This window comes from Poecilia formosa, unplaced genomic scaffold (assembly GCF_000485575.1).
Source record: "Poecilia formosa unplaced genomic scaffold, Poecilia_formosa-5.1.2 Scaffold254, whole genome shotgun sequence".
Lineage (NCBI taxonomy): Eukaryota > Metazoa > Chordata > Actinopteri > Cyprinodontiformes > Poeciliidae > Poecilia > Poecilia formosa.
Genome location: NW_006800193.1, coordinates 503,586 through 528,722, shown reverse-complemented (window position 1 = coordinate 528,722; position 25,137 = coordinate 503,586). Strand labels below are relative to the sequence as shown.

Sequence of the window (25,137 nt, the reverse complement as noted above, 5' to 3'; positions counted from 1 at the left end):
CCCTACATGATGCAGAAGATTAAAAACAATAACTACTCTTGAACTGAAAAAAGTCCTACTTGGTGAATCTGTTTGTACAAAAGTGTTTTATGTTCGACTTGAGAGTGATTTGTCTGTGTGAGCCTGTGCATGCAATGCTCTGTTTATGTTTTCATATGAGAGTTGTTTATGCACTTGTACAGAGAAGAGAGGAATGCCAGGGGCTCCAACTCTCTCATGTGACAGAGAAAGGACCAAGGACAAGGCTACTTAACAGTAAAAACACAAATAAGGCATTTTATATGGAGAGAGATAAAAATGTTCTTAGCATAGCATAAATGAAGTTGGCATAGCACAATAAAAGAGGAAGGTAGAAATAGAAATACAGCTGAAATCGACTGAATTTCCAGCATTGTAGCACAGCTAGCATCTGTGTTAAGTTAGAAAAGCAGTAGTTTTAATCTCCTGAGTCTTATCGCCGTAGCTAGACAGCTACCATAGCCAACTAGCATCCTGTTCACGTCTTGGAAACACATAAAACCGGGTGACAATCAAACATTCCTACCAAAGAAACAGCACCTGTGCATTTTTGAGCAATCATAAACGCTTTTCCGATTACAGACAAAGCGATGAGTTTTTTAATTTACTGCAAGTCATCACAAAAACAGATTATAAAAATACAGAAGTTATATCAGAAGGCATAGTTATTCAACCCCATCCTAACTCCCCAGCTGCCCATATCACTTCATATCAGGTCAGACTCTGTTAATATTTCATATGGGAAAAGTAGAAGGCTGTTTTTAAAACACCATCAGAACTGGTGCTTTGGCCAGACCCAGGTTTGAACTTGCTGCTAATTCTTCTCTGGATGTGAGATCTACTTTTAAAAAATGTCCCAACTGCTTGAAAACACTGTTTCCCATTCACATTCAACTGCAAATAAAACTAGACAGCAACTGTCAATCTTACCGCTTGACTGGATACATTTTTTTAATTACTTAAAATTAGGTATTCAGTGAACACTGTATTGTTTTTTGCTGATTTGAAACAGCTGGGAGGTGTTTAAAAGTTCAGCTGCTCACACTGTTTAAGAGGTTCAAGTTTTAACCTCTGGTCAAAACAGTGAAATAGCTGAACTAAAGCAGCTTCACATATGTTCTGGACACGTGTGGGTGTGTGTGTGTGTGTGTATGGGAAAATGAAAATATTGAATTTAAAAATGCAACCCAGAACTAAATAAATTAATGTGAATTTATTTATATTTCTTTGATCCACTGACGTCCTCGTCTCAGTCATTTAATTCATCTGGCCAGACGGCTTTGTGTTTGGAACAGACAGTGGTCAGCATCTGGAGAAGTAGCCCTGGTGTCTGCCTAAAGTTATGTGGAGAGGAGAGAGGACTGGAAGATTCATGTGAAGGGGTGGTAGTTCCAGAGCAACTCCTCTAAAACAGTGGGCATTCAGCAACAGCTGCCACCTTTAAATAGAAAAAATAGGCCATAAATCTCCGAGGTTTAGGGTGGATGGAGAGAGTGACAGAGAACAAAGCCAGGATAGTGTTTGATGGAGCAGGACGGAGGAATAAGTAGAGAAAGGTGAAGGGCAGAATTTGATGGAGTGAGGAAAAAGAAGAGAAAAAAGGTGGGGAAAGTATTTGTGAGAAATACCTGAAGCAGAGACAGATCAGAAACAAAGGGAGAGCAGATGAAGACGAACAGACAGATGGAGACGTTCTGCAAAGTCATTGCTGCAGCAGCAGAACGGATCGCATGAAACGGTCGGCAAGCTGGCCGCTTCAGCAAAGTTGGAAAACAGGACACTAAGGCCATTTTACCTGTGCTCCTTCACTTCCCCCTTTATTCCATTTTCTCAGTTAGGAAAGTACAAAGCCAGCAGGTGTGTATAAAAAAAAAAAAAAAAATGGGCCACTTGCTTTGTGATCGTTGCACCTTGTTTCCAAGGTGACCGGGTTTATGTCTTTGGGGACGGCCTGCCTGCGCCGCGTTCAAGAGTGAAATAAGGCCAAGACGCACCACCTTCTCACAAGATGTGGGGATGTACCGCTAAAGAAGCGTGGCATAAAACTTAAAAGTTTATTATCCATTTTAGGGTCAGAGTGTTCTGCTCAGTCAAGATCAATGTGAACAACCGTTTATAAATCTTCTTTCTCCGTCGGCTGGTCTTGTGATTTACTCATCAGTATATGGCACAAACCCCTCTGCCAGACATTTACGACTCGAAGGCCTCAAAGTCCCACAAGATGTGGAGACTATTATGGTCTATTCACACTCGATTGCCTTTATGAACTGCCAGCGCCTTCACACACAAAAAAAAAATATAATAATAATAATGGAAAACAGATGTAAGGAGGATAGAAAGTGACACTCGGGAAGAGAGGTGAGCTTTCAAAGCAGCAGGAGGTGAGATTTGCGGGAGAGCACTTGTGATGTTCGTGTGTTAAGTGGTAATTGTAATTGTCAGATGCAATCAAGCTGGACCAAAGACCAGGAAAAACTGAACAACAGCAGGAAGTGACGTAACGACGTGTTTAGGCACGAGATCGCAACGCCACAATTCTCCTCATGAGTGCGAAGCCTCACCATGGTGGCAGCTTTGTCTGGTTGCTGGCACCGTGTGACTTGTCCTGGTAAAGTAAGCTCAAGCTATTTTTATGAGACCTGGAAATTGATGTGAGAGCTTTACACTTGTAACTGTATGCTTATGTTTGACAGACTTTAATTTGGAGTAAGAGGGTAGGCAATTATTCTCAGTCTGACCTGTTGTCTTAACGGAGTCAGATAATAAATACTTGGGTGAGCTGACTGACAGCAAAGGCAATGAATAAGACCCAACATTCTGCAGAAACAGATACATAAAGACAGACAAGACATAAATAGTTTGCAATCACCTTGAGAACAACTTTTGATATCTTACACACAAGAAGTTGGTCTCTGCTTCAGAGCTTCCTATTGCCACTAGGTTTTAGACGTTTTTTTCAAATAAATTCGGACCAGATCTGATCAACCCTGGTTTAAGTCCAAAGTATTTTTTGACTAATCGAAGCTAAACTGAATGATTTGACACTGAACGGAGATTTTTCAAAATACAGTTTAGGATTTATGTGACCATTTTTCTATGCGATTTGCGATGCTTTTTGGCATTAAAATATGACAGCCATCGACACCACAAAAGGTTGCTTTGTCTAATCCGCACAGGAGCGTTCTAAAGTAATTGCATTATTACTTCCTCAAATCTCGTTAAATTAATCTCTCTTACTGTTTTTGTGAACCCAGATATCGAGTTTTGTCCCATTTGGTGAGCTGACTGTGCCCCTAGTTACAAAAGAGGTAGGTGTCAAATGATAACGTTTGGTGAAGTTTTGTCTATTTTTCCACACGATTGTTTTTTTTTTTTTTCAACATTAACGACTGCCTGCCATATCCCACACGATCGTACGTTTTATTATGAACGAGTGAGCAGGACAGAGCTGAGATTGTGTTTTGTATTTTGGGATGGTAAGGGAAAAAAAAGCATGACGCAGCAGCTGTTTGGTTGGGTCACGTAATGTAATGTTTACTGCTTGTCTCATAATTGGTTACTCTATTATGTTTTTATGGTGTAAAGTCCTTTGAATTGCCTTGTTGCTGAAATGTGTTATACACTATAGCCTGACTTTTTTGTTTGCGGTTTTTTTTTTTTTTTTTTAACTGTGAGTTAAACCACAAGGCAAGTTTTAATGATCCCCTCATTCATCCCCACATGTCGCTAATCGCACTGGGGTTGAAACCAGCTTTTTGTTTTCACACGAGCAATTAAGGGCAAATGAGGAGAGTAATGAATGTGACCACAGAGTCCAATACTGTCTCTCTGAAAGAATGTAAATAACTTTCACAAATTTCCCTGCAGATCTCCACAGCCGTTATTACCCATCTGAATATCTAAACTGTCTTAACTGGACAATCGTTTGCTCTTGATTTGTTTACATGAACATGTCTGATGCTTTTAATTCTTAATGTATAAGCTTACAGGTTCACAGTTCAATCTGGGACACACACACGCACACACACACAAAGTTTATCTCATCATCCTCCAGACATTTTGTCTGAAGCAGTCCTGCCCTGACATCCTCGAGGGAATGCCGTTAAGTCGGAAAAACCTCTACAGTCTCTCTCGGTTGGTCCACACATGTGAGCGGTGTCGTAAACCGTCTGTTGTTGTTTATTATGAGACATGACAAGGAGATGAAAAATGTTTAACCCCAAAGTTTTTTTTTTTTTTCTGCTTCCCAGCACTGTTTTCTTTTACGTTTCTTCATCTTTTAACTTTCAGTGATAATAAATGCATTTTTAAAAAAAAGTTAAATCAGTCTTCTCTTACCTTGACCTAGAGCCACTGAGGCCAGAAAAGAGAGCAGTAGTGGCAGCTTAGTTAATTCCAACATTGTGCTGATGGTGTGATCACGGAGTCGTCATGGATACGAGATGAAGAAGAAGCAAACAACTGGTTCTGCTGCACTTGGTCAGGGGAAGTGGGCTTCGGATCCTCAGGTGTGGGTGATGCTGCCGGTCCTGCAGAGTCTCGCCGTGTCTCCTCCTCGTGTGGGTTGGAGACAGGAGCTTTTTAAAAGAAGGGGCATCAGGAGTGCACACCAATCCAGCCCCTCTCTCTTTACCATTGGTTAGTGGAATTTAACATCTGGGTCCCCCATATCATTGTCCAGAAAGAAAAAAAAAAAGAAAAAAGAAACGACGAGGGCCTGCTCGGGGTAGAGGGGAGAAAGATGCACACAGTCAGTGGGCCAACAAACTAAGAGGTTTGCTTTCCCCTTTGTTCAAATCCATATCTCATATTTCATCTTTCTGACTCAACCGCAGCTTAATTTAGGAATTTGATCTTTTATTACTCGTGGGCCGAGCCTCCTTTGCAACAGAGTTGTTATATTTGTCCTGTGAACAGGTGTGTGCACATGTTTGTTTCCTTCTTTAAACTTCCATTCTGGTTCCTGTCTCTATCTTGTTAAACAGTGAAGCATTCTCTAAAATTAGATCATCCCAAAAAAGAATAATAATAATAATAATCTATGCTTATTATGATCTCATCTTGCTTTTTTTTTTTTAATGTACAAAATGGCTTCAATGCCCATCATTAAATATAGCTGTGGTCTGCTTAAGTATACATGAAGACTACATTTTCTTTAGTTGTCACTGTGGCTCGCTCTCACTGCCCCCATCTCCTCCACTCGCTCTCGCCACAGCCAGATGCTGCTGCTTCCCCCCCTCACCCTCCTCTGGTTCAACTTCTGGTTCAGTTTTGTAACTTTTTAACAGTTGCTGATTGCGCGGTGATGCACTGCCAGAGAGTGGAAGTGGCGTCATATGGCATGCCATTCAGGAAAAAGTCCTGAGAGCACAGACGCGAGACGTGCTTATGAGGTGCAATGTACGCGGGCTTGTTTTAAACACGTGTATTTGCTCAAGAAAGTGGTGGAAATTAAAAATACTAATTTAACTCAGCTCTTTTATAAATCCCACTTGGCTTGACATTAAAACCGGGTTAAGCAGCAACAGCTGAAGGAATGCTTCCCCTGTTTTTAGCTTGACAAAAGTTAAAGAAAACGCTATAGTTGAATGTAGAAATGCAAAATGATGTTAACCGTTGAAGACTTTATTGCTAAATGAGTCCCAGATGGGCATCTGACTTGATTGTGGCTATTGTGTAGATAGTGTATAAATACCATTGTTTCATATGATTATGTGCGATAAACATAGTCTTCAAAAAATTCAATATTTTTCACTCAACCATGAATTTCCTTACTTTGAGAAAATAGGGAGCATGCTATTGTGTATGTGTACTTAATATCCCTAATGAATATGTACCAAACTATGTGTATAAGATATTTATAGAAAAACATAAAGTATGATTAGAAGTGTAAATAAACAGTTTACTGCAAAAGCTATCGCTGCATCTGAAATATGCGGCAGCCATGTTCGATTTTGAACTCTGCGTTAACGAGCTGACACGCCCACTTGGATTTTCTGCATCGTGTTTGTTTTTTTGATGAAAAAAAAAAATTGAGTCCTGTACAAAGCTGAAGATCACAGTTATAATGCTTTAACTAATATAATCAGCTATTTTCCAAAATAAAAACAAAACAAAAAAACAGAAGGGTAATCATGATAGGAGTGTCTTTAGAGTGTTGATTCCACCAAATACACATTCTGGTTAGCACCTTTGAATGTTTTATTTTTATTAAACACTGTATTGGCTTCTGCAAACAATTAAGAACAACAACCAAAATCAGATAAATGTTTATGTATGGTAGCCAAATTTAACAGACTATTAGATGAAGTGAATACTCTTGATCAATAATGACAAAACAATGCCCTGCCGGGAAGCTTTGGATCTTTCCATGACAGTGAATGGCACTTGGACGCGTGCAGCTCTCCTAAGTGTTGCAGCAGACGGAGTTCCCCGTATGGCAAAGTTATTCCTTTGAAAGCTGTTTCCATGACATTTCAGAGTTTTCCTTTTAGTCTTTCCAAACGACCTCTTCATAGATTTACTCAACATTAATCCTTATATATAGAAAAAATGTTTATAAATGTTTGCAACTGGACCAAATCAGTTAATGCTGAACCAAATGCCACAAGATACAAAATGTCTGGATTAAAATGGTGAAAATGGGGTAAGGTTTACCTCGCCATGCACCTTATTATGGCTTATTTGATTCATTATGGTATTGTTAGCACATTATTATGTGGAGTTTAAATCTCCTAGTTGAGAGGCAAAAGCTACAAATTATTTATTCTCCTGGTTGGCTAAAAGTTAAAAAGATTTTTTACTAAGCAAGATGGTGGTTTCTAATTGGACAGAAGACAACAAAAAAATGTAAAAGATTATATAAAAAAATACCATGAAATTATTTATATCCTTCTCAATAATTGCTAAAAAAAAAACCGTTTTCATCATTAGAGCAAACAAGCCCTCCTTGCTGATCGACTTTTTGACTGTTTCCATTTTGAAAATTTGTCACAGTGCCACAATTTTTTAAGATTTAGGCAAAAAGCTAAGTCTTTGACCAGTGAAATTTCTTACACAAATAAGACTCTGAATTAGCTCCTCCTTCAGCCAAACCACAGCCAATGAAAATGCAGGAAATCATCTAAATCCTGGCACAGGATTAACTTTCCATTGCAGTGTTTGAAATTATTTCTCTATTCTCTGCAGCAAGCAGGGGTTGCAGTTTACTGCACCTTGCATCAGAAGCAGAAGAAAACTTCTTCAAGGCGTATGGAGGTGAAATGACAAGCGCTTGTGTTGCCCCCAAAGCGACTTTCTGATGCCACCCTGGGCATCTACCCATATGTCCTATATCCAAACCCACCACGCACAGTCTGCTCCTAAACATTGGAAAACAGCTGCCGTTACATTTGACTGTATAAATTTATATCAATCAAGGACTCCGGTGTTTATTACTCACCCGCTCTGGTGATGAGCACCACTGACACTGTAACGACAGACCCATTGTTGCCTGAGAGAGTCTTGGACGGACATTAAAGACTGGGCCACTGACAGTTCAGAGATATTTCCACAGTCATTTCCCAATTGCTTTGGACAGTGCAGAGTGAACAACATATAAACATTCCTTTTCACTGACTGCCTACACCCACTCACACATGTGCACACTCACCAGGCATTAGTGCATTAGTATGCTGAAGAAGCTCCTAAGGTTGTATAAATACACATTACCTCAGCCGTAAACAGCACAGGAACCTCCGTCTTAAGTCATTCTCACCGAAAGCTGCAGCGCTAGCCTCCACACGGACAGATCTTCTTCTTCTTGGGCTGATTATAGGCCGATCTCACCTGTTTACAGCTTATATTAACAAACCAAATCCAGTTGGGAGCAGAAAAAGGGGCGCAACCATATGAGTTCTTTTCAAGAAGCCCGGCTTTAATTGTTGCAATATGCTTCTGTTTCAAACTCAATGAATCAGTGGCCATTATTCAAACGCTCGAATGCACATTACTTCAATATCTGATTACTTCAGTGCTTGTGTTACTCTAGTCGGGTCCCCACATGGGGATGGGAGAGCAACCTAATTGAAGACTTACTGTGGCCTGCACCTGAATGTTTTTACGTTTTGTTACATCAGAACCACAAACTTCGACATCTGCTATTGATACTTTTGTGACAGACCTACACAAAGTTATTATGAATGCTGATAGAAAAAAATATTCGTAGTTTCCAAAGTTGTACAAACATATAAGTCCTTTTCACACTTTGACCCCTAAATATATGTTTTAATTTGAGTAAATACAACTGTGTTCCTCCACTTCAAAGTTGTGTGGTTGACTGTGTTGGTCTTTCGTGAAAACCAAAGATGAATAAATCTTGTAGTATATAAGCAAATGTACTGAATGAACATTCCAAATATTGTGTTGTTTAAAGTTAATATTGCCATCATTTACGTCTGTTTTTAGAGGCAGCTCTGAGAAAAACCCAAGTACATGTTTGAATTATTGTCATTATATTAGTGAAAAGGGTTAAAAACACCAGTCACGTTGCGCTTCCTGAAATTGGTCAGATTTTTTCTCTTTTTTTTATTGATCAACAAGAAATATCTGAACGTTTTGTAAAAGCAAAATGCATTAACTAAAAGAACGTAGTGGCAAGTTTAAAAATGACCAAACAATCAAAAGAACACAAATATATATAGTTTTATATATTTATACCCAAAACGCCAACCTACACCACGTTATTTTAGCAGTACACTGAGGGAGAAGGGACCACAGAAGGAGTACATGAGAACATAAAAGCTTCGGGGTATCTTGGGGAAAAAAAAAAAAGAAAAAAAAAATCCAATGACTTTAATGATAGAAAACTTGTTTTTTTTGTTTGTTTTTTTCTTTGCCAATTCTGGAAACTGGAAAACGGTGGAATGCTACAGCTCTGACACGTCGACTGACAACAAACTCCTCATGCCATTTCCTAAACAGACACGACTCGAAGCCATTGCTCTAAGATTCATCCTTTTACAGCAGCTCAACAACACATTTGGCTAATGTGCATTTTGGATCTAAACAGCCGAGATGTTGACGTTAAATTACAGTAACAACCTATAAAATGCGACCGAGGGCAGAGTGGTTACACCAGCTCCCATGTTTCCGTGCGTTACAGTTCCAGGAGACAGTCCGTGCCAGCGTAGTCTGGGAGATTAAGCTCATATTTTTTCTGAATGTCATAGGGCAGGAAGCGTCCAGCCAAGAAATGCTTCCCAGAGAAGTTTAGCGCGCACTTCTTTGGTGCCATGAGTGAGATGAGAACTTCTGGGTTTATCCCATCCTGACTTGGTTCCTCTGCATCCCAACCTGGGGAAGACAAAATGTTAGTATTTGCATGAAAGTTGCTGAAGTCGAACTTTGATGAACACAGACTAAGCTAACAGCAACGCAAGATTTATTCTTCACGTCTGAAAGCAGACCTGGAAAACTCCGTTTTGGAAGCCAGGGTTCCCAGCTGGGTGCCCTGCGGCTCATTTATCCTGCTTTGTTTGTTGGCCTTAAGTCAGAAGCACATTATTAAAACCTTACCTGAGGGCACGTCCACACTGACAATGGGAATCTTGATTTGCTTTAGGGTGACCAGGATGCCAGAATATGGCTCCTTAATATTGGATGAGTCTGCCTCCAGGCCTAGCATGGCATCGATCACTAGGTTGTAGGCATCATTAATGAGTTGCACCTGAACAAAGAACAAGTCGGAGTGAATAATATAGTTTTAGTTCAATATAGTAATAATTCAAACAGAACATTTAGCCAAAGTCAAACTTTTTTTTTTCTCCAACTCCATCCTCTAATGGTAAGGTTGTTTATTGGAATCTAACACACACGCAAAACGCACTCTGGTGGGATAAAAGTAAATATTTTCCATCCATTCCTAAGATATATTTATGTTTTGATGTCTAATCTTTTTTTTTTATCTGTGTTTTGGTGTGAGAATAATTTAATCGCAGGTAAACCATTAGTCCTGCTTCAACAATTAAACTAGAAATACAACAAAAAATGCATGTTAATTTTTTTTATTTATTTTTTTTTAGAATGTCCAGTTATCCATTGGCTATTGTAATCCCTTTTGGCTGATAAAACTTCAGTGATACGGTTCTTACAGCCATTTACAAGAGTTCGAGGAATGTTCACTCCAGTTCTCGCTTTCAGCCGTGAGATGTTTTAAGAGTTTCACATAAAACTCCAGGACTTAATCCATTTCTTAATTCTCAACCAGGTACTAGTGGTCCTACTTGTATTTTTTTATTTTTTTTTTAATAATTGTCATGTAATAGGGCCCATTTCTTCTTCAGCTGTAATTTTTTATGCACTTATATCAACAGCAGCAAGAACCTCCAGTTAGTTTCATGATGACATTTTTAGGATTTTAAGAGTTTTTTTTATCATCTTCTGGTCTGCTCTCATGATGGCCATATGTGGGCATGTTGCCAGTTGTTTTGAATGACCATTAACTTTTATATTATTTTTCACACAGTAAAATGGCTGATTTAAAAGTTTTTTTTAGATCGTCTTTATGAATCGGATCCTAGACACTTACAGTCTTATGCCTTGAGGCCTCAGGCAGCTCTTTCAAAACCAATTAAATGTCTGTGTTATTAAAAAAAGGCAAACCACATTCAAAATGCTAATATTGACTTTGTAGCTTTCCCAAGGCTTAAGCAAAATGAGACACCAAAACCACCAGGAGCCTGTCACAAATACTTGAATTTTAACACAGTCCATAGATGACAAAAAAAAAACACACACATTTGGTTTTTTGTGTTTTTTTTTTTTGTTTTTTTTGAGAATGAAAATATAATTAAACTTGATTTAAATGCACAGATTAAAAAAATACTTTAACTTGCTTAAAGTTTTAATTTAAAAACTTAATAAGGAAGAGCAGTGAGATATGATGAGCTGTGGCAGCTGCAGCAGTTGTAGTGTTCGTAGTATTTGTGGTAGTCACAGTAATAGTAGCGGTAGTAATAATAGTTGCAGTTTTGGACAATGGCAGCCTCAGTACCACCCATACATGTACAGGATTTGAAATAAGTTTCAAACTAAACCAACTGTAACCACAAATGGAAAACAGTTTGGTAGGACAAGGTTGAAGGTCTTGCAAAATGTACTCTGTTAAACGGCTACTGACCTCCGTAGGGAGATAGGAGAGGAAAGGGATGTCCATCTTCTCACACTGAATTGTGAAATCCTGGTGCAGGCTGTGAGAGGAACGTTTCGGGTGATAGACGGTGGGCTCATAATCCTGCACCAGAAACAGAAAAACATGAAGATGGAGAACAAGAGAGAAAAAGGTTTTTGCCAATGCTCTCGGGACTCGGTGTGGAAAATTTCTCGGTGCACACTTGACCAGCAGTTCACTGCGGGGAGAAAATACTATTGCACCCTGATCAGAAGTTGTGGTTTCAACAGTCTGTTTTCTGCATGAAAATTCCCGTAATAGCTGGAAGCTGAGAAGAGTAGAAATCCAGACACCTTCTGTCTGAGAGGTGTGTGATGCTCAGCAGGAAGCACCTGTGACCATGAATTTTTCACAGTCACAAAGATAAATCTTTAAGAGTCAGCAGAATGAGTGCGAGTTAAACTGTGTCGGTTCGTGTTTAAATTTCCCTTTCCCCTTACTGTTTTTACATTAAGGGTGACTTTGTCGACATCTTACTTTCACGTAAACTTTTAAACACAAGTATCCTATGATGTGCATCTACCGAGGCCTTTCAGGTGAATGACAAAAGCAATCCTAAAGTGCATCGAGTTAGGTCTAGGAATATCTGGATTATGATCTTAAGGACACTTTTCTTTCATTTAAATACGTGGCAGCTTATATTTATGTCAAATGTTAATTCCATTATTCTACAGAACACTATAAGACTTCAAGAGCATTTTAAGTATCAAAGTCAGCTTTATAGAGGAATTGGACACATATAGACATAGAAATATGTAAACTCTACAGTAGACAAAAAAAATAAAAACACACTTCTTTTTAAATGGTTGGCTAAATAGCACAAATTGTGCATATTTTTGTTTACAGGTAGAGTATCAGACTGCTCTCCCAATAAGGTGTTCTTCGTGTCCATCAGAGAGGAAGCTCAGAACAAGAAAGTCTTTCTGTGGAGGTTGGTTTTTGCAAATAGCTCTTTGTTCAACCGACGGGTACAGTTTGTGTCCAGGATATGTGGGTTCTGCAGAGATATATCTCAGTCCTTTGATGTGGGAACAGAAACAGCATCTTATTTGTTGTCACATTAGAATGATGCAGTGTTAAGTGTTTGGGTTTAACCTCATCTGCCCATTGAGAGTCCAGCTGGTGGTGAAAATGCTCTTGTCAGTACACCAGACCATAAAATAGCATGCCGAGTCACACTGGTCCGTGCCACTCAGTGGGAACAAGGCAAAAGAGCACAGAATAACCGCAACACGGTTTTTCCTGTTAACGTGGCTCTGTGTTAATGGTCCATTCCCTCTTGGTGTTTGTTCTGAGGATAACAGATTCAATATATCTCCCAGTAAGCTCACAGCAAGTACACTTAGTCTGTATCTGTGGTTCCTATTTGAGCTAATACCAGAACTGGCAGTGAGTGTTGGTTTGGTATTTTGAGACGTGGCAAATATAGCTTGGTTCATGTACACTCACAGCTTCTATGGCATATTTCCACCAAAACTCTTTTGTTTGTTTTTTTTGTTTTTTTACCCAATGTATTGAAATTTTCCATATGAATTCATTTTGTGAGTTAAATTACGTAGGTTCGTGTTTGAATTGCCCTTTCCCCTTACTGGGAATTACCGTTGAGCAGAAAACATAGAAAAAAATAGATTTTGTCAGGGTTAGTCACTGGACCTGGCATTTGTTTGACCTGAACAGAAGTTGCAGGCTGCAAATCCAGAGAAACTGAAGAAGAACTCTTAATGACTGTTTGCAGAGTCATTAAGACAATAGCCAGGAAAAATGGTACAGAAAAGCTATTTTCCCGTAAATGTTCACATTCACCAGCGCCAAGCTTCCAGCCCTTGAGGGATGATGGTGCTTTGTAGAGTTTAGTTTTCAAACACACGACATTAACAGTAACAGTTTGTCATTTTCGTGTAAAAAATGACCAATTAAAACGACACACGACATTAAAAGTAACAGTAAGTCATTTTTCTGTAAAAACAATACAATTTTCCACATGTAATAACGTGTCTTCTTTAAATAGTGTGTGCAACCTTCTGTCATTTACTTAACCCAGCATTAAAATGTAATTCATGTGTAAAATATAAGGGACTAATATTATGGAATTTCAACAAAGAAATATAATTCACTGAATAGTGAACTGCATTGGCTTATGTTGCAGAATTAATCTTTTTTTTTACTTTCAAAGTGTATTAGCTTTAATAAAAACATATATGTACTTTGTTGTGCTGAATTGTGTTTTCTTTCATATCAATGAGGAACCTCATGATTTACACAGGAGTCTGAATAAAGGTTGACATGTTTGTGCGACATGCAAATGTTGGACATTTCACATTCATTTCCATACTTTGTCTAATTACATTTACAGCTCTGCGTCAGGTGTGTGTGTGTGTGTGTGTTACGTGTGTGCGTGTGTGTGTTCTCGTGCATGCATGTTTCTCTCATTCTGGTGTGCATTGTCCTGTTGACAGGGATCTCCTCACACTTTAAGCACATGTACTCTTTCACACAGACACTGATCTGCTGTTCAAAGTTAGCGCCGTTTCTCAACTCAGACAAGCATGATCCCCGTTCAGCTGTGCTGAATTGTCTTTTAAAAACCAGAGAAATGAAAATGTATTTATGTAGCACAGGGTCAAATGAAAGCAATGTATCACATATATACCCTTGAATATCTACGTTTTGTTACGTTTTAACTCCACACGGATGAAGCTAAAACTATTCTGCTTCAGGAGTTCTGGGATGAACATATTTACAAAGATTTATATCTTTAATGGAAAATGTACGTTTGTTGTGTAATTTTGGCTTAATTGAGGGTATTGTAATTTTTAAAGTCTGTATACTCCAGATAACAGTTATTCAATTACTAAATTAGTTGATGATTATTTCAAAGTTTTAATATTTCATTGAACACAATTAATCCAATTTACTGCTTCAGCCAAAATGGAGAGTTTTCAAAAAACCACCGTATCAAAATCTTTGTTTATTCATTCTTGTGATGAAATCATATGAGAGGATTTGGAAGAGAAGACTCCATAAAGACGAATTTGCCTGCTTAAATCAAAATCCCCCAAACACGTTTGTAACTTGAAACTGTCCACGCACAGTAAATCTACCATATCTGAGAGTTGCGTTATAGTGAATGAATGGACTCCATCCTAAGCCAAAGATCTTCAGACTTCACCTCTGACGCTTCTCCACTAATAAAGTCAAGGACTAAAACGGGATAACATCGCACATTTAATACGAGAGACGCTAAAATTGTCAGCGATATATGGAAGTGATGGATCGCTGCTCTTAAAATAAATTGTCTTGACATGTCAGTCAGTGTGCGAGCTCCAGAAATAACTCCAACATCGCACCGGGTGGGTGCGGGGGGGAGTGAGGCAAAGCTTCAAGACGCTTTTAATGGGAGTAACAATGGCATGATATCATCATGACTGTCTGAGTGCCCTCGCAGAGAGTGTAATGGGATAACTGCTTCAAGCCGTTTACAGGAGCCGAAATGAAATTCTGTAAAGCACTTAGGGCCTGTATACAGAATCCCCTGTTAGTCGTGACACACGTTAAAGTTTGGAGATTGTTTTTCATTTGTCTGAATGACTCGCCAGGCTGTTTTTAAGACCGTTTTAACGAATCATTTCTCAGACCCACATTAGTCACTTTAATATGTTTGGTTTGTATTTACTTACGAATATGCGGAGATGTCGGGCACACACTAGGCCGATGGAGCCATTTTGATCTGGACCGCAGATCACCAGCACTGTCGGTTGCTTCTTTGATAAAGCACTCAGTGGATAGGCCTGAAGGGGAGACATAAATGTGAAAGATAAGTAAAGCAAGGGAGTGCTATTTTTCTTACATAGCTCAAATTCTCGCTCTACGGGAGATCTTTCCTGCCCACAGTCATCACAATCTCGACTCTGAAGAAACTTGGTTAGCATGAGTTATAACAACAATTGTTTTAACTAAAAAGTACTTTTTAATAGAATCAGTTGAACTGAGTTGAATCGAGGGCTCCACGTTGGCGCAGTTGAGCTAAAGAAGAAACATGTCAACAAGAAATAACAAAAAGCCCCAAAACAGAACCATGAGGATCGCCACGGAGAAATCAGTTTGAAGAAGACCTGTAATTTGAAGCAGCCACGTGGAATCAGTGATTTCAGATCTGGTGGTCTTTTGTATGAACGGTTTAGGTAAGACGAACAGTTCAATTCCCTGTGCCACTTTACACCCGAATATTATTTCAGACTCTTTTAATTGACCGCCAACAGTCGTTATTGAGATGTATTAAGAATGTTACATTTTTCCAAAGCAGCAGTTAGCCGTGCAACCGTCATCTTCTCAAGAATATTGGTGCGAAATGCTAAAGAAGTTCAAAACTAGAGCATCAGCTCGGTTCTGGCACTCTCACCTGTGGTTCTCATTCAGCACGGGTTATCCGATCTTTACCTCAGGCTCTTCATCATTCTTTAAATATTAGGCCACAGAATGCTGCTGCTGCTGCTGCCAGAGGAGGCTGAAAATGGCACCAGCTACACTGTGTCTATGAGAGACAGTCTATTATCATTAAAATAACCCTGGCAACAGTGGAAAAAATTCCAGTTCACTCTTCACGGGATGCCTCTGTATATATAACACACCTTCTGTCTCCATCCCGACTGCTGTGGGCTGCTGGCGTCTGTCTTGTTTAGTGGCTTCAGTCTCCCTTGTAAATCAGCCCGCACCTTCTTAAGGCAGACAGGTATTCACCTGCGGGGCTGTCTTCCTGAGAGACCAATCTTCCGTCTCTCTCAAATAAACCAAATCGCCATGTTAGCGAGAGTGTCTTTGAGCGTATGTACACGCTCACTTTCAATAAAATGGTCCTCAGTCATTTCACTCTGACTTTCCACAGCTTCTTCAAAGTACTAAAAATTGAAAAGCAGTTCTCAATATCAGATCAAAAATAGGACACCATAATAAATTTGTTCACTTCGCTAGAACTGTTAAATCTATACTTCAAAGTTGTTAACATATATATTTTAAAAGAGTTACTTGTTTTAAAGTCGACAGACTCTTCCAGCAATAGAAACGTGTGTATCGTGAGAAGGAAGTGTCCATGGCCTAGTTCGCAGCGCTCATCCATCAAAAGCAATAAAACGTAGACGAAAATTCCTCCACTGTGTATAAAACTCATCTACCTCCATTTTCAACTCAGTCTTTCACCACGGCAGCAAGTTCATGCGGGGGAAACAGGCCATCGTCCACGTCGGATAATTGGATGGATAACAAGACTCCGAGCGCATTAACTAGAGCGATGAATCCGGAATATGGGAAAGCGGCTGTTATCTCCATCATAACAGCTCAGCGGAGAAATAACCACGGTAACTCAATGAGATCTGAGGGAGATTGTTTCGCCTGCCGTGGGCCATGTGGGATCGATCGCGGGGTTTAAATTGGGCGTCTGGGTGACGACGGAGATCAGCACACGCAATAAAAACCAGAAAGTATTCTTTGTACTTTGTAGAAACAAAGGAGTGTGATTGTTTGCTTCTCTGTTTGTCAGTAGGTTAATTATGAGGGCCCGCGTCGGTGATAATTAAACTTGGACAAAAGACTTGGTTTTGCTAAAGTAAGATATCGATAAATGAAGTTGTCAATTAAATGAATAGTGTGGCCTATTTTTAGTTCTCAATACTTTGCAGCATCACCTTTTGCTACAATTAGAGCTGCAAGTCTTTGGGGGAAAATACTTCTGCCAGCTGTGTTCATCTAGAGTGTGATACTTTTGCCAATTAGTCTTTGCGAAAAAGTTCAAGCTGAGGCAGATTTAAGAGACTGTGGGTATCAATTTTCAAGCCTTGCCTTATATTCTTATTAGGACTTGTGTTGAAACTTGTACTGGGCCATTTTCACACATGCATATGCTTTGAGCTCAACTGGACCTCTGGCTATTTAAAAGTCACTTCTTTTGAAGCTTCTAAGAGGGTTTCTTTGCCCAGTGTTTTTGATCTGTCTCATCATTCTTATCAATATCACCATCTCTGTTGAAAAAAAAGAAAGAATCACCCACAACATGATGCTGCCACCACCGCGTTTAGAAATTGGGATTATGTGTTCAAGGTGATGCGTAGTGTTTTTTTTTTTTTTTTTTCAAACAGGTCAGTATTTTAGGTTCAGGGGCACCTTCTTCATTTTTTCAAATGTTCCTTCTGCTTCACAGTAAGTAGAAGGAAGAAGTAGATTTAGAAAATCCCAAGTTTGTATTTTTGGTGTAAAAATAGGGGAAGATTTAAAAGGAATTCATTCTCTTGCAAAACAGTGTATACGCTTGTCAACAAAGCGTGTTTCTGACTATCGCTGCCATCGAGCAGCTATTTTCCTTCCGACAAACCCTCTAAATTGCTCAGAGACAAACTGTCCAACAATTGGCAAATGAGCAAAATTGTGAGGAAAAACTTTTTTTTTTCTTGTAAGTATATATTTACAAAGATGGCTGAGTAATATGTGATAAGTCAGTGCAAAAAATAAAGCAGTGCACCCCTTCGGGCATGTTCTTTCTGAGAACAATGTGTTTTTTTTTTGTTTGTTTTTGGGGTTTTTTTACTGTTTTGCCTTGAAAGAAAATCAGCGCTTGGGGTGGAAAAAACAGGGGTCTGACATCAACTGTATAGGGCCGGAGTTGTGCAACTTTCAGACGTGGTCCCTGGTCCAACACACCTGCATTAAAGCTTCACTTCCAGGCCTGGAGTCTGACACCCCTGGTCTAAAAGGAGACATAATGATTAACGGTTATATAGCAATAACACAGAAGATGCGTTTTTATATTTGTTCATAATGGCGCTCTATATCTGCTGGTTCAGTGGGGAGGAGGAACTTCAGTAATAATAATAAATCCACTAATCTATGATGAACAAAATAGCCTGTCTCTTCTTCAAACTGGATGATTTAAGCAAGAATGTTGTTTACATATGGACTCATCACATTTCCTGTTAATAAAGGCAAGTTTAACAGTTGTTTTTGTGAATGTTGAGAGGGATCACGACGATCACTGCTGGAGTCCTTTCTGCTGCTGCTGAACCCACGAGGGTAAAGTGCCGTGTGAAACCGCAGCTCACTTCAGGCAACGTTGTAAAGCATTATCAAGCATCTGTGTAATTTCATCTGCTAAGGAAAGCTTGATAAATCTGATATAAATCTGTTGAAATTAGTCATTAATTCTGATTTAGGGCTCTCAAATCAGCAAATAACTGAGAGTAATGACCAGAAGGGGAGATAAATGGCATGTTTAATACGGCCTTGGAGGCCAACTGCTTTGTTTATGTGCTTTTTTTTTTTTTTGTTTCTTTTTAATGAGAAAAGAGGGACTGCCAGAGTGATCTTCACATAAATATTGAATTTGACAGCTTTTTTTTTTTTTTTTGATCATCATGTGAGATACAGCTTGCAAGCCCGACCCAGTTTTTCTGTTCTTTAATGTATTTTGCATAGATTCATATCCAGCGGTAATAAAAGCTTGCTTCCTGTATTGGGTGAAATATGTTGGACAGCTTTATTCCAAAATACCTTCAAGCAACTCAAACCACCTCAGCAAGAATTTCTACAGACATTTTCAGCATATTTCTTTCATGCCTTTAGTTTCTGGGTGTTTAGAAGGTCTTATCGTTTCATTATGTCACAGTGCGATTGTTGGACTCTATTGAAGCTTTTAGGAAGCGACTTAAGACGTTCTTTTTTAAACGAGCGACAATTTATGTTGGGATGATGAACTTCTTAAATGTCTTTTTTTGTGTGTGTTTTTATTGTTTCTAAAAAAATTTTTTTATTATTTTTACTATGAAGCACTTTGTGAATACTGCCTCAGAAAGGTGCTATATAAATAAAATGTACTTACTCTACAGTATTTTTTATTTTACTTTTTTACATTTTAGGATGAAGTGCTTAACTTAACACTTAATGCAACAACCACCAACTTAATTTTACTTTATTAATATTTTGTGTCATGAACCAAAACAACATGACGCAAAGTTGTGAAATTGAAGGAAACGGATGCATGAGTATTTTTCTAAGATCTTTTGGAAAGAAACCTGTGTTTTTGTATTCACCACCTCAAGCCAATGTGGTTGTCTCACTACACGTTTTGTAAACCTACAGACTAAAATTTGCATCCGTTCTTTCTTACAAAGCAGCTTATACTTGATCTTATTGGATGTAGAGGAACTGTGGCTATAGATCTATTTTCAATTGCATTTAGGTCTGCGCATCGAATAGGGCCATTCTCGTGATTGTTGCAGCCTCTAACAGCTTTTCTTCTAAGATTGTCCTGAATATAGCTCCATAAATCTCCCCAGCTTTCCTGTCCCTGTTGGGGAGGGGAAAGAACAGTCTTGGTGTCCTACTGAAAGCTGAACATTCACTTTTTCTCCAGAATTGTCCTAGTTTTAGCTCAGATTGTCTTTGAGCTCCAGCCTCCATGCCTGTGCTTGAGGAAAAGCATCATCACAACGTGATGCTGCCCCAACATGCGCCACCATGGGAATGGTGTGTTTAGGTCGATGTGCAGAGTTTGTTTCTGCCACACAGCGTTTTACATCTAGGCCAAAAAGTTTTTGGCTCCTCTGACCAGAGCACCTTCTTCCACATACAGTATTTGAATAGATTTGAATGTACTTTATTAAACCCAGAGGGAAAGTCACAGAGGACCTGCTGGACACTGTGAAGAAATTAAAAGTGTCTCTAATTTATTTTAGAATACCGGCAGCTGTGGTTGCCTATGCAAATTATGGTAACACTTTATTTGTAGGGCTGTGCATGTTTCTGACACAACACCATCATAAACATGACATAACACCTCTTAAGAACATGAAGGAGTCTTCATACATCCTCATGACTGCTGGCATGAAGTGTGATTTGGTAAATAATGACCTTTTAAGGGCAAAGTTGCACTAAAAGTCCATCAAAAGTGTCAACTGTGCATTTAAAGTGTCATTATTTACTGAATGACACTTCATAGTCGTAAATGTTCATGACAGGCGTTGTGTCAGTCTTGCGCACACCTCTTAAAATAAAGTGTGACCCAAATTACTTTAGCTGAAAAAAAGCAACATTTTTATGCCCCACTTGTTTAGCAGGAAACAGTTCATTAAAATAAATGGTTAATTATAAAAACAGAAATATAGTCGTGGTCTACTGGACTCCAGAAAGAGTCTACAGATGTCTAAAAGGGCAAGAAAGAGCCTGAGTAAGAGCAGCAACATTAATACTGTTCAAAACATGTTTTTCTTGATTGTAATAGTGTCTCAAAGGGAACACTTAAGAAGTAAAAAAAATCCCCAAAAAACCTCTCAAGTCATCCTTCCAAACTGTCATGAAACACACACCATATCTAAAAAAAAAAAAAAAACTACCAGCAGGCCTAAAAGCAAACATTAAATCACAAGAAAACAGAACTTTTTTTTTTTTTTTTAGATTTGCACCAAGACCAAACGGTGGTCCTGAGCTAAAGAATAATTTATTGCCGCATGGCAACACAAACGTCTCCTGTCTCCATTCAGGTGTTGAAAACCCTCAGACTGATACAGAAACATTCAGTCTGGAGCTGGTGGTTGTGGCCACTGCTGTTAGAACACTAAAGGGATTACTTTCAGAGAACCTATAATCTATCTGGCAACCAGGAGTGTAGGGGGGTGTGTGTGTGTGAGAGTGTGCAAACGTTTGTTTGTGTGGAGTCCAGCAGCAGCAGCAGCAGCAGCAGCGGGAGCAGCAAGCCAGCAATGAAATCAGTGAAATCAGACTGTCTGCTGCTCCTTCTACTGTAATTTTCCCTAAATAGCAGTGATGTCATGTTCAGCAGCGAGCGCTGCTGGCGGCTGTGGGCAGCCGTGATCTGCCGCATCCAGGCCGTGTTTGTCTAGTAACACTAAGCTGTAGGGTCTGCTGGTGGAGGGCCAGGCATGAGGCCAACGGCGGCTGATGATAATAGAGGGGAAGTGGATGTGGTTGGTTAAATCACACACTATGAGGGGATAACATAAAGGCTCTGCTTCTGACCGATGCCAGAAGCAGAGCATCGGTCTGCTTCTGGCAGACCGATGCTCTGCCAGAAGCAGATGACTTAAATGGTCATTTACCATTTAAGTCATTTGCTTAAATGGTAAATGACTTGTACTTGTATAGAGCTCTATCAAGTCCATAGGACTCCAAAATGCTTACACTACATTCAGTCATTCATGCTCACATGGTGGCAGGCTACTGGACAGTAGCCACAGCTGCCCTGGGGCAGTCTGACAGAAGCCAGGCTGATATGCACCGGCGCCACCTGGCCCTCTGACTCCTACCAGCAGGCAAGGTGGGTGAAGGGTCTTGCCCAAAGACGCAACAACAGAGGCTGACAGAGCGGGAATTGAATCGGCAACCCATCGATTGTGGGACAAACTCCTACCACCATCTACACCACCCACCCAGTTTAATGGAAGGTGCCTGAGGAAGCTGTTACCGACCCTTTGCCCTTAAACCATAAATGTGTGTTTCTGTGTGTCTTTTCTCTCTACTCCCAGTGAAGCAGAGTTTCATGTGTCTTGTAGCCTGGACTCTCATTCATCACAGCCCACTGAGAAAGCCCACAGTGGAATCCGGCGTGGCAATCGACCAACTCTGTGGTCCAGTCAAAGGCAACCACATGTGTTCCTACCAGCTCTCCCTGACACACACACACACACACGTCATCCTGAAAAAGTCCAGATCGCAAAACGCAATGAAATCGCCGCCGCACCACAGAAGAGGAGCGTCGTTTCAGTGGCCTTGTGGTTTTGTCGTAGAGCCGCTGCCAAAGAGTTAGCTCAGGTGTTCTGCCCTGAGGTGAACCGCACAAATGTTTGAACGTAAATGTCACCAAAATTTCAGAACACTCGCTCCACATTACAATCAGACATTTGTGTGGAAGTGCATGGAAATCAGGGGAATGTAAGTAGCAGCAGCTGTGACTTCTTACCCTCTTGTACAATCAAATGAACACACAGGGGACTCACTGAGATTTGTGTTAATTATGGAGGCTTAAACTGGTAGGCTGAGGAGAGCGTATCAGAAACTGATGATCTTTACAAGTGGTCTGCCAAGAGATGCAGAGTGGAGCTTTTTTCAATAGATTTGCATAAAACCGCATTCAACAAGACTGCACTCTGGATAGTTTCAACTTTTAATAAATCTTTTGTTTTTGTTTTTGTTTTGTTTTTGTTTTGTTTTTTTTGTTGCAAAAAAACAAAACAGATTTGGAAAAAACTGATTTTTTTCCAAATCTGTTTTTCTCTTTGCAGACAAAAATAGGACTGGATTTATGTTTCCTATTACAGGAGAAGGAACATGACTGAAAAAGTCTTAAAGAAGTATTACAGATTGAAAAAGGGAAACTGTACGATTTATAAGACTTTCATTGGGGAAGCAGAAGTTCTTGCTAGAAAAATACTAATAAAAATCCAACTGTTACTTTAAACACATTTATATAATTGGAGAAGAAATAATCTAGTGTTTCAACTGAAATATTGAACACATTGACAGTTATTGTAAAATAATTGCAACAGAAGCATTCATAGTTTATAGGTGATCGGGTACAAATAATTTTTAATTGGGGTCTGCCATTAGCATTACACAGGGAAGAGCAGTGACTGCCTCGTGAAATGAGTGAGTATATGAGGGAAAAGTATCACAGAGAACCAAATGATCAGGTCCAACATAATTAAAAATGTGCTGCCAACAGGAGAATCAGGGTATCTAGAAAAGTACTTTCCAAAAATCATAAACTGCAGCATGCTTTGCGAATTAGAAGGAAGTACAAAAGAAATGTAGGCTTGCATCATGAAACTTTACGCCCCCTGATGAGTGACAAAATGACAGTTGTGATACAAAACTTTTATAACATTCAAAATGGACCCAAATATGTTTGCACCATGTGTCACAGAGCTCTTTTCCCCAATCAAGTAAAGTACTGTAAAAGAGATAAATATACCAAGAATATGCATGTAGTAGCTGATTGTCTAACAGGTACGTATGTTCACGTGTGAATCTGCTTGCTCAACCCCATGTCTTGTACCTGAAGAGAGGATGGGGGAATGGATCTGCTACACGTGTGACAGCCATCTAAGCAGGGGAAAGATGCCATTGATTGCTGTTGCCAATAACCTTCACTTAACTCCTGTTCCCACAGAGCTTGCGGAATTGAATGTTCTTGAAAGGCAATTAATTGCAAAAATTCTACCTTTTGCAAAAATTGTTTCCTTGCCCAGGGGACAGCAAAGGGCAATACATGGAGCAGTTGTCTGTGTTCCTTCTGACATGGAAATCGTTGTAAACAGTCTTCCCAGGCCCTATGCGGAAGCCCAGCTTTTACAGGTGAAGCTGAAGAGAAAAACCAAGTACAAAGGTTACCAATACTTTTACAACATGAAAAATGTGTTAGCTGGACTGAGCAAGCTTAAAGAGAGTCATCCAGATTACAAAGACGTAAGCATAAATGAAAGTGCTACATTTGAGGGTTTCCAAGAGGACCAGCCAGTTGAGGACTCGGATACACAAGCAGAGGAGACTGAAATGGATGCAGCAGCAGACCAGCAACCTGACCACATAGTGGTAGAGCATCAGGCACTTCGACCTGGTCTGATCTTGGACACTTGCATGCAGCCTCCTGACATAGCACAGGAAGTACTGTCATATGGAGAAGGGAGTTTTAGCATTGCGCTGGCTTGAAGCCAAAGTGTATCCTGTACATTTCGCCACTTCAATAAACACATTAGATGAATCCCGCCTTGTTGCGCTTTCACCTAGTATGTATTTCAATGTACGGCTGTTCTCAATAGATACTCGGTTTGCCAAAGACCAGAGTTACCTTTTCTTTGCTCAGTTTGTTACAGAAACTCATATTGCCAATGATAGTATGTGCATTCAGACAAGGAAAGGGAAAGCAAGCACCAAAGATGGAAAAAACCATTTCTAGCAAAATGCTACAGGACATAGAGGAGTTGGAAAAATTGATCCAGAACAAAGAGGCCACCCGTTTCATGGAACTCTTAAGAGGAACTCCTGCTTATTGGGAGAAAGGACTAGGTGATTTGCACACCATGGTGAGGTAACTTGGAAAGCCCATTTTCTTTTGCACCTTCTCTGCTGCTGAAATGAGATGGCCAGAAGTCATTGAGGCCATGAAAGGTCAGCATGGAGAGCAGGTAAGTTTTTCTGAGCTTGACTGGAATGGAAAGTGTGAAATTCTTAGGAGCAATCCTGTAACCGTCATGCGCATGTTTGAAAAGAGAGTGGATGCACTGTTTAGAGACCTCGTTCTTTCCACTGCACAGCCCATTGGATCAGTTGAGGATCAGGGAAGGGGTTCACCCCATATACATGCTGTGATATGGATTAAGGATGCACCTGAAATGGAAGACCCCTCATGTTGCGATGAAGTCATAAAGTTTATCATTCGTTATATATCCTGTCAGTTGCCTGATGAAACCAGAGATCCCGAGCTCCACAAAATTGTAACAGACTTTCAAATGCACAGCTAAAAGCATTTGAAATCATGCAAAAAAGGGAATGTTGAATGCCAATTTGGATTCCCCAAACTACCAATGGACCGCACCAGAATCACTGTCCCTGTAATTGACTTTGATCTGGAAAATGATGATGAAAAAGCAAAGCAAGGTAAACAAAAAGGTAGGAGAAAGTCCAAAAAATTTAGATTAAGATTCATCTCAAACCTACAAAGAGAGGCTAAGAGGAAACTGAAACAAATAAGGGATTTACTGAAGGATGACAAAACATCTTTCAGGGATTTGTCAGAGTTACTCCAGGCTTGTAACATGACCAAAGCAGAGTACAAGGGCCATGTTGATGCTCTCACTTCTGGAATGATGGTAATGATAAAACGTGATCCTAAAGATAGTTGGGTGAATGGGTAC

At 39.7% G+C, this 25,137-nt stretch overlaps 1 protein-coding gene across 1 annotated transcript in view; it reads right to left on the bottom strand.

Annotated features, from left to right (window-relative positions):
* Positions 1-8,684: 8,684 nt before the first annotated feature.
* The window catches only part of yjefn3 (YjeF N-terminal domain containing 3), a 70,318-nt gene continuing 53,865 nt past the window's right edge, over positions 8,685-25,137 (bottom strand). Inside the window, exons 3-6 of the mRNA XM_007570055.2 lie at positions 14,905-15,015; positions 11,177-11,290; positions 9,574-9,724; positions 8,685-9,351 (exon numbers count right to left, since the gene is read on the bottom strand). Of these exons, the coding sequence (XP_007570117.1) occupies positions 9,155-9,351; positions 9,574-9,724; positions 11,177-11,290; positions 14,905-15,015 (573 nt within the window). The 3' untranslated portion in view covers positions 8,685-9,154. The remainder of the gene's footprint in view (positions 9,352-9,573; positions 9,725-11,176; positions 11,291-14,904; positions 15,016-25,137) is intronic.